The 10847-nt window shown below is 34.9% G+C and overlaps 1 protein-coding gene across 1 annotated transcript; it reads left to right on the top strand.

Annotated features, from left to right (window-relative positions):
- Nucleotides 1–8895: 8895 nt before the first annotated feature.
- On the top strand, nt 8896–10136 carry LOC136036836 (ras-related protein Rab-11B-like). The gene has a single exon (XM_065719170.1). The coding sequence runs from the start codon at nt 8912–8914 to the stop codon at nt 9482–9484; it is 573 nt and encodes a 190-aa protein (XP_065575242.1). The 5' UTR covers nt 8896–8911; the 3' UTR covers nt 9485–10136.
- Nucleotides 10137–10847: the final 711 nt, after the last annotated feature.

The raw sequence follows: 10847 nt of genomic DNA, 5'->3' as shown, positions 1-10847 counted from the left end.
TGAAACAGAAATCGATGTTGAAAATCAGAATTTAAAACCTTTCGACAAAACTACCTCTTGTTGACTACTAAGAAGTTTAGATGACAAGTTCATAATGGCAGGAGTAATACAAAAAGAGGATAAAAAACATCCAAATCCTGGAACTTCTCAATCAAAGTCGATTAAACTTGTCGGCCAGACAAACCTTTACAAATGAAAATCATGGTGAAAAGATCTAACGTCAATTTTTTTTATCTCAGAAAAATGCCAGATGGAAGGTTATTCCTTAAAAGGTTTTTGACAAAATTTAAGTCTTTGGACAACTTAAAACGTCTTTGTTTCTGGTGAAAAATCTTCTGATTTAAAGGCTTAAAGCATAATCTGTTTTTTAACCTAGAATCATCATCAATGCCAAATGGGCACTCAATCTATAATATTGCGGAATCACTGATTATTTCTGCATTTTTTTTTTAATTTGTTGATTTAAGAAATTTGCCAGTGCAATTGACTTAAGAAACTTCTTAAGCAGAACTGACCAGCCAAGACAACAAATAGCAAAAAGAGATAAAACTTAATGAAAAGGCAATAGACTAAACCGCGGCCAGTGGAGAGAAAAGATTAAAAACGAAACTAACGCAGATATTTCATCTATATGCAAACTAGGCGTCGTCAACACAAGAGAATAAGATAAAAAAACAACTAAAAACAAATAAAACCAACAACAGTATTAATAAGATATAATTATCGCAACTGATAAACGTGAGGAAAAGAAGCTAAAAAGGAATTTTATACAGCCCATTAACTACATTTCTCCGGGTTAAAAACTTCCCGGAATTAAGGAAACTTCCTATTGGTTTCAGCGATTAGAATCATGCATCAATGTTATGTTTACCAAAAATTCATTATATTAGTCAGGGGCAATATCTATATTAGTCAGGGTTATGTCTATATTAGTCGGAAGTAATGTCTATATTAGTCTGGGGTAGGCCCTCCAATCTTTGTTGCTTTAAAAGGGCACTAGAACTCTTAATTTCCGTTCGTAAGAGCCCTTATCCGATCTTCTAGGACAATTGGTTTGATTCAGTCACTCCTGGAAAAAATAAACAAACGAATAAATTCCCATTCGACCATTTTTCAAATTATACCAAAAATCCTTTTATCCCCCCACTGGAAACTGGACTTTTCCCGGGAACTTTCTTTGCATTGAAAATCCCTCCCCCGTAGAAAATTCTCTCAAAATTTTCCAAACATTTCCCGACAACAAATACTATATGTGAACAATGTTTAACGTACAGTCCTTTTTCTAGGGATTGTGTAGAGCAAACTTTTTATCGAATGTCCTGGGGAAAAAGGGATGTGGAAGGGAGGCTAGCTCCCCTCCAATACATCTGTTCGGTTAAAAAGGAACTTGATATTTTGATTTCAATGTGATTGAACCCTCTCAAATCTTCTAAGACCATTGGTTTGATATCCAGCCCTGGAAAAAAAGCAAACAAAGACAAATAAAGACACATCCTTTATATTTCTTCTGGCGAAAAATGCCCAATTCCACAACTTTTGTAGATAGGAACATGAAACCTCTACAGTACGGTTCTCAAATATGCTGAATCTGATGGTACTGTACGTTAGGGTTATCGGATAGGTTGAATCTGATGGTGTCATTTTCGTGAAGGTCCATTGAACTTTTGGGGGGTTTTTCTTCCTTTTTCGAAAACAGACGTGACCTGTCTAGGTCCTTTGTTCTCACTGGGAAATTTGTAGAATTCCAATTTTCATAAAACATATTGTTGTTTTCGAGAAATAATGAACAGATAAATAAATGAATATACGCGTATAGAATTATTATTGTTCCTTTAATCAGATTAATTAACATTGGGGCTTTTTTGTGACGGATTTTCTCAAGCCGGTCACATTACTTTTAAGCGCAAAAAGATAAGGTAAATAAGCCCGCCCTTTTACCTGATGTTATGTTTATCTAGTGGTGCTAGTTCAAAAAATTTCGGGGAGGGGGTCAAATGCTATTTTTCAATATCTAGGGGCGGGGCCAAGTTTCTAATTTTTTTTTTCAGATTTTTAGAAAATTAAAAACGAATATTTTTGAATGAAAAGACCACAAAAATGTATTTTTCAATTTCTACGTGGGGGGGAAATCTAGAGGACACTGTACCTTTCCCTTTCCCCAACTTGCGCAACTCTGTCTACTCATTCTTGCCGCATTAAATTTTTAAGCCAGTTGATAAAATAGAACATGTTCGTTTTTGTATGAAAGTTTAGGCCAAGAAAAGTTTCTGAGTGACAAAATGTTGCATATAAAAACTCTTCTGTGCGTTATCCTTGTCTAGAATCCCCCCCCCCGTCCTTAGGAATTTTTAGTGAATCCTTGTTATTTACATGTAAGAAAGGTTTGGTTTTGACATATCAGATTCAAGATTATCTATGGTATTCAAATGACTTCTACTTTATCCTATGTTTTCTAATACATTCAAAGGTATAGATATGCAAGTCAGAGAAAACTTGTCATTGATCAAAGGCGTAATGGGCTGAGAGACTCTCCGACTTCGAGCATTTTATGCAGCTGATTTGAACTAGCCTGAAACAAGTTTTAATTCAGTTTCTCCTTGTTATTCGGAAGAAAAGCAACTGATTTTGTATTAGTTTTTCTAGTTAAGAATGGCTTTTCAAAGTGATCTTGATAAAAGAAAACAGATTAGTGTTAGAGAAATTGCTCAGGTTGAAAATATGTCCAATATAAAGAAGATCTTCAATCGTCATCTTCACTATACACTCATGAAAGACAGAAATGTGGCCACCCTGAGGGAATATTTTTTTTTCTCTCCTTGACTGTCAGGGACCATCTTGTATTAGGATCTTGATCCTAAGGAATGTCTTCTTAATAAGTTCAGTTTGAATTTTACTCATTTTAGGTAAAAATGCAGATCAATCTACTTCTGTGATTAATCTAATTAATACAGTTTGAAGAATTAGACGCTGTATTTTGTTTGGCAATGGATCCACTCTTTTATAAGTGCCCAAACTATAACCCAGCATAATAGCCAAAACAGACATAAATTAAGAAATAAACTAAACCATATCATTTCTAAGCTAAGACATATCACCTCTTTGGTGATTAAACTTTAAGTATTCTCGTTACAGTTTCATTTTGCCCCTAGTTCCTACTGCTGCGATTTCACGCAAAATCCTGAAACATGCGACAAATAACACAAATCTTGTGACAAACGGCGCAAAACTAACCGTTTTGCTGCAACGTCAGATTCGTTGAATAATTTCACCTCATACGACAAATCGCATGTGTTGTTCTGATTAAAAAAGGAATCATAACCAAAGTCACGGAGCTGATTGAAAAGCTAATTTTGGCTGTTAGGTGCCAGCCATAATATATTCAAAGATCAAGACTTGATCACGAAGGATCACGAGTTTGAGAACCTGCTTTGAATTTTTCTAGAGTTTGTTGCAGCGACGCAAAAGTCTGCGTTTTTTTGTGAACCTCCATCCGATTCTGTCGTACGTCTGTTTCGTCAGAAAAAAAATCGTTTCCGGATTGACGTAGCAATGGGAACCATTATTTCTTATTCATTGTTTCAGCAGTGGAAACCAGTACTATAAGTTAGATTATATGTTTAATACATTACATGCTTTTGGACCTATTTTACAACCTTTATGGATTAGCTTTGATTCCATCAATGCAGATTTTTTTGCAATGACGCTGGTCTTCGTTGCTGTACAGCAATTCCTGTTGACTGATAATATTTTTGGGAAGATGAAACGCAATTTCTTGTTAGAAAATGCAATTGATTTGGAAATTGAAGGAAAATACGGTACGTTAGACATGGAATTAAGATATGGTAAACATTGTATTTGGGATTTGTTCCTAGAGGAGTTCTTTTTGGTGTTCTATGCAGAGGGTCTTTTTCTAAGGTTCAAATAGCTTTTTATTGGTGCGAATCGACTCACGCATCAATAAAATGAAAAGTTAGAAGTACTCTTATAAAAGTAGTACAATGAAAACAGTGAATAAAGAAGATGTCAAGAAAATTCCCCGTAGGTTCTTTTGGGAAGCTGAAAATTTTGGATCTGAAGTAATTCTTAGCATCACAATTATAGCACACGAGCAAGAATATTGTGATCAGTCAAGCGTTCAATTGATTTGTACCATTATAAAATCATTAAAATCTCTTTTCACTAGCTGAATGGTGTTGTAAAATCATTCGATAAAACATGCAAAAAGTGATATCGCCAACACAGTCAGTAGTCCCACCATTCTTTACCATTTATTAATATATTTCATGAACTAAAGAAGCAACCAAAAAGAAAAAAGAAAAAAAACCCTCTAAACTAAAGAAGCAAAACCCCTCCAAGAAAAACTACCCGTGGAGTCATTAACTCCGTATGTTCCAGGCTCATAAGCAAGGTAATTGGGTTGCTTAATAGAAAAAATGTATTAATATAGGAGCAAAGCCCCAGAATACAGATTTTAAGATTCAAATGCTAATATTAGATATCAGGTGTCAGATAGGTAGTTTTTAAACTAAGACATAACGACAGGTCACTCACAATGGAGGAAAATGAAATGTAGAGCATTCCCGACTTGACAAAATCTAGCTAAAGAAAGTGCGATAAAATCTAACAAAAAGCTGAAAAAATCGACTTTGCAGACTGCAGCCAATTTTCATGCTAAGTTTCCAGTTGAAACATTGTCTTCTGAAATCTATGATGCAGTGCATGTTGAGTTTTATCCTAAATTTGAACTAAATGAAAAAAATTGAAAAATATTCATGCATATAATCGATTTGTTACAAAACCGCGTGAATCAGTTTGAGCTCAAGCCTTGACCTTGAGCAGAGACCTTGACCTTGAGACGACCTTGAGCAGAAAGGGAGGAGATATTTTCTGTCATTTAATGGTGTGAAGTATATTCCTTCACAGAGCTTGGGGGCATAATAAAGCGTGTATTGTTTGTCAGGATGGGTCTAATTAATATGAAAGATTCAGCCACAGTCAGTGTTCACCGATTTAGAGATGGATTACATAAATCTCAAAGACCAGATGAAGTCAACTTTGTTCTCATCCGGGTTTTATCAAAAGAAATAACTCGCCATGTGCTTAAAACAAAGAACAGTTTAGTTGCTCAGGCTTATATTTCGCTGAGAACCTTACAAAACGTAAGCGCGATATTCTTAGTGCTTCAAGAGATAAATTTAGAAATCGCAACGTCTGGTCTAATCAATCTTGTGCGCGAAACTGAGACTGATCCAATCAGGTGTATCTGGCCAACTGTGGAGAGTGATTATATCTAGTTGCTGTACTTTTATGACAAAGATGAAAAGAGTTAGCGATCATATTCTTTGAATGTCCATGTGACGAAAACTACCGGTATATTTAGGAATTAATAAAAAACTGTTCTTCTTTTTTTATATTATAAGATTATCTGAAACATTTTCTAGTTCAAACTAGTATCTCTCGTTTTATTCATTTCCAAGTTAAGATAATCATGTTAACAACCATGTTGTGGTGCTGCTGGATTTCGTGTAAAGGATGAGTTGAATTACAATAAAAGGGACGAGCTCATTATATGGATTATAGGTAAGGTTGAAGTTTTTTCAATCAAACTGAATTTGATGGAAGAAAAAATATAATTAGTATGATGATAAAACAGAACCTCTTTGTTTTTGTATGAAAGTTTAGGCCACGAAAAGTTTCTGAGTGACAAAATTTTCTATATGAAAACTCTTTTGTCGTTATCCTTGTCTAGAAGCCCCCCCCCCCATATCAGTTTCAAAATAATCTAAGGTAATCAAATGACTTGATTGAAAAGCTAATTTTGGCTGTTAGGTGCCAGCCCATAATATATTCAAAGATCACTACTTTATCACGAAGGATCACGAGTTTGAGCGCCTGCTTTGAATTTTTCTAGAGTTTGTCGCTTGGACGCAAAAGTCTGTGTTTCTTTGTGAGCCTCCATCCGATTCTGTGGTACCTCTGTTCCACCACAAAAAATCGTTTCCGGATTGACGTAGCAGTGGGAACCATTATTTTTCATTAATTATTTCAGCAGTGGGAACCAGCAATATAAGTTAAAGTACATGCTTATTACATTATATGCTCTGGGACCTACTTTACAACATTTATGGATTAGTTTTGATTCCGTCAATGCAGATTTTTTTTGCAAAGACGCTGGTCTTCATTGCTGCACTCGATTTCTTGTTAGAAAATGCAATTGATTTGAAAGTTGAAGGAAAAGACGGTAAGTTAGATATGGAATTAAGACACGGTAAACATGGTATTTTGGATTTGGTCCTAGAGGAGCTTTTATTTGGTGTTCTATGCAGAGGGTCTTTTTCTAAGGTTCAAATAGCTTCTTTTTTTTGGTGCGAATTGACTCACGCATCAATACGATGAAAATTTTGAAGTACTCTTATAAAAACAGTGCAATGCAAACAGTGAAAAAAGAACAATTAGATTAAGTGCAATATAGTTTATAAGCTGAATTTTGTAGCTACGTTATGGGCACGTAAAGTTGTCAAGAAAATCCCCCTTAGCATCTCTCGGGAAGCTGAAAATTTTGGATCTGAAGTAATTCTTAGCATCAAAATTATAGTACATGAGCAAGAATATTGCGGCGAGTCAAACATTCAATTGATTTTTACCATTATAAAATCATTAAAATCTCTTTTCACTAGTTGAATGGTGTTGTAAAATCATTCGAGATAACATGCAAAAAGTGATATCGCCAACACAGTAAGTAGTCTTCCCATTCTCAACCAGTTAGTAATATAATCCATGAACTTAAGAAGCAAGCAATATGTAATGCAAAGAAATAAAAACAATTTTTTTTTAAGTAAACCCCTCCAAGAAAAACTACCCGTGGAGTAATTAACTGCGTATTTTCCAGGCTGCTAAGCAAGGTAATTGGGTTGCTTCATAGAAAAAATGTATTAAAATAGGAGCAAAGCCCCAGAATATAGATTTTAAGATTCAAATGCTAATATTACTAAGACCTAACGACAGGACACTCGCAATGGAGGAAAAGGAAATGCAGAGCATCCCCGACTTGACAAAATCTAGCTAAAGAAATTGCGAAAAAAACTTTACAAAAAGCTGAAAAAATCGACTTTGCAGACTGCAGCCAATTTTCATGCTAAGTTTCCAGTTGAAACATTGGCTTCTGACATCTATGATGCAGTGCATGTTGAGTTTTATCCTAAATTTGTACTAATTGAAAATCAATGAAAAATATTCATGCATATAATCGAATTGTTACAAAACCGCGTGAATCAGTTTGAGCTCAAGCCTTGACCTTGAGCAGAAACCTTGACCTTGGGACGACCTTGAGCAGAAAGGGAGGAGATATTCTCTGTCATTCAATGGTGTCAAGAAAATTCCTTCACAGAGCTTGGGGCACAATAAAGCGTGTATTGTTTGTCAGGATGGGTCTAATTATTATGAAAGATTCAGACACAGTCAGTGTTCACCGATTTAGAGATGGATTACATAAATCTCAAAGTCCAGATGAAGTCAGCCTTGTTCTCATCCGGGTTTTATCAAAAAAAATAACTCGCCATGTGTTTTAAACAAAGAACAGTTAAGTCGCTCAGGCTCATTTTTAGCTGGGAACCTTACGAAACGTACGCACAATCTTCTTAGTGCTTCAAGAGATAAATTTGGAAATCACAACGTCTAGTCTAATCAATCTTGTGCGCCAAACTGAGACTGATCCAATTAGGTGTATTTGGCCAATTGTGGAGAGCGATTATATCTAGTTGCTGTACTTTCATGACATAGATGAAAAGAGTCAGCGATTATGTTCTTTGAATGTCCACGTGACGAAAACTACCGGTATATTTTGGAATTAATAAAAAATGTTCTTCTTTTTTATTTTATAAGATTATCTGAAACATTTTCTAGTTCCAACTAGTATCTCGTTGTATTCAGTTCCAAGTTATGATCATCATGTTAAGAACCATATCGTGGTGCTGCTGGATTTTTTGTAAAGAATGAATTGAATTACAATAAAAGGGACGAGCTCAGTATGTGGATTATTTTTCAATCAATGTTGAAGTTTTTTCAATCAAATTGAATTTGATGGAAGAAAAAATATAATTAGTATGATGTATAAGCCACCAAGTTCAAACTGTTGCAACTATTACAAAATAAAGTATCCCTCAAATACAACAATTCAAAATCCAGCCACTCCTGGAAACAAATTCCGAAGGCTCTGTTCACCATTGAAATCATAGCTCCTTGTTTCATCGAAACAGGCTGGCACGAATGACAAATTTAAATATCTATCATTTCGCTTAGGCTTTCTATATTGAAAACAGTAAATGGAAATCACTATTAATTAAAAATATACCAGGAAAAAGTAGTTCGTCATTTTCCTCAAACTCTACCGTAGTTTTATTTCCTTTTCAAAATAATTTCAAGTATTAGGCAAAATGTCTAAGGAATCTAAACCATGTTTCTAGAGCCGCCTGGTCGAAACCTCTAAACAGGAAATTACTATCCTTTGGCATGAACAACAAGGGTAGTATATTGGGTTGAAAATCAAGAATTGTGGCTGCAACAAGGATATTCTGACTTGAGGGCATTTTTTCCCTTTTTATTCATTTGCAGCTGATAGCTTGACGAATGGCGTTATAATCCTAGATTATAATTATATATGACGTAAAAGTAACTACGATGTTATAATGTTATCTATAATTAAATCAGTACATAATCGCTAATGTTCTTATGCAAACTGCAAAAATATTTATGGTGTAAGATTAAACATCGAATAGATAGTGTAACAAGCTCAAGTATGAGTTCCACTTCTGGTGAACAAAAAATTTTCAAATTCGGCCATAGCCGCAAACTTTTAGATGACTCCAATTTTCAATCTCACAAACAAAGAAGATATTTACCTTTTTGAATCGTAATGGGATTGAAAGATGACGAATATGACTACCTATTTAAAGTTCTACTGATTGGAGATTCTGGAGTTGGGAAAAGTAATTTATTATCAAGATTCACTAGAAATGAATTTAATTTGGAATCAAAATCAACTATTGGAGTGGAATTTGCAACCAGGAGCATACAGGTTGATGGAAAAACTATAAAAGTTCAAATATGGGACACAGCTGGACGGGAGATCTACAGAACAATCACTTCAGCCTATTATCCTGGTGCAGTGGGAGCTTTACTTGTGTATGACATTGCCAAGCAGCTAACCTTTGAAAATGTCGAGAGGTGGTTGAAGGAATTGCGTGACCATGCTGATCAAAATATAGTTATCATGCTTGTTGGTAATAAAAGTGATCTAAGACATTTACGCAGTGTGCCAACTGATGAGGCTAGAGCATTTGCTCTAGCCAATCGTTTATCTTTCATTGAAAGCTCAGCACTGGACTCAACAAATGTCAAATCTGCTTTCCAAAATATTCTGACAGAGATATATAGAATTGTATCCCAGAGACAAGCTGAAGAAACAGATCAACGTCAGGAATCGTGAATCAACCCGATTCATATCCAGCACAACAAGGATCATCAAAGTCCTCAGAGCAATTGCTGTAAATAGCCAAATATGTTTCAGTTGTATAAAGTGTACGGTGCTTTAACGGATGTTTCGTTTTTCCTTTTTTCTTATTTTTTGAGACAATAACGGATGTTCTTGAATTATCTATAAAATTTTATATAGTGCCGTCTTTCCATTTATAGAATTCGGAAGTTTATTGCACATTGAAGAATGGGAAACAACCTTCAACCAGGTCACAGATTTTTTTTTTACCTCAAATAAGACGTGACCTCATTTGAAGTGACCACAAATTAACTCAACTCAGCTCAACAATTCAGTTCTTCTGGTAAGAAGGAGACACGCTGGAAAAAAAGGTGTATTTTGTTTGGTAATTTTATGCTCTTTGTTATAGTTAAAGCCCTGTTTGTGGGTTGCTCCTACTAAAGTTCTTTAGTTTCCCTACGGTCTCGGCTCTAAGTGCTTAAGAAGCCTTGACTTTATCAATAGAAGCCATAACTCCTGACTCCACCTTTGAAATTATTTTTGAATCAGAAATCGTTGTTAAAAACAGAATTTAGAACCCATCGACAAAACTACCTCTTGTTGACTACTAAGAGGTTTAGATGACAAATTCTTAATGGCAGGACCCAGACAAAAACGAGGATAAAACACATCCAAATCCTGGAACTTCTTAATCATAAGTTTTGTCAGATGAAAATCATTGTGAAAAGATCTAATGGCAATTTCCTTAATTCTCAGAACAAATGTCAGATGGAAGATTATCCCTAAAAAGGTTTTTGACAAAATTTAAGTCTTTGGACAACTTAAAACGTCTTTGTGTTTGCTCACAAGTCACGTGATTATAGCCGTGAGGCTTAGTTTGTTTTTTAACTTAGATTTATTTTCAATACCAAAATCAAAATCAATCAAAATTATTTCGGAATCACTGATTATTTCTTTCAATTCTTAAGAGAAAATCCGTAGATTTAACGAATTTGCGTGTCTTTTAACCCAATAAAATTATAATTGACAGAAGTGGCTAATAGTTGCCAGTACAATTGACATATGAAAGTTCTTAAGCCGAACTGACAAGGCATGATATAAAACAACAAAAAGAGGTAAAACTCAATGAAATGACAAGAAAAGAGACTGTGGCCAGGAGAGAGAAAAGATGAAAGACTAAAATAACGTGGATATTTCGCTTGTACAAAAATTAGGCATCCTATGCACAAGAGAATGAGAGAAAAAAAAAACACAAGATAGTTTCAATAACCCAAAAGATAGGTTCTATCAGACTTTTGCTACTATTTCTTTCAAAAGCCGTATCAATTTAGTCCATTGTTCTGCGGAAGAAAACAGG

The sequence above is a fragment of the Artemia franciscana genome, chromosome 16 (assembly GCF_032884065.1).
Source record: "Artemia franciscana chromosome 16, ASM3288406v1, whole genome shotgun sequence".
NCBI classification, from domain to species: domain Eukaryota; kingdom Metazoa; phylum Arthropoda; class Branchiopoda; order Anostraca; family Artemiidae; genus Artemia; species Artemia franciscana.
This window is presented reverse-complemented; position numbering and strand designations above follow the sequence as displayed.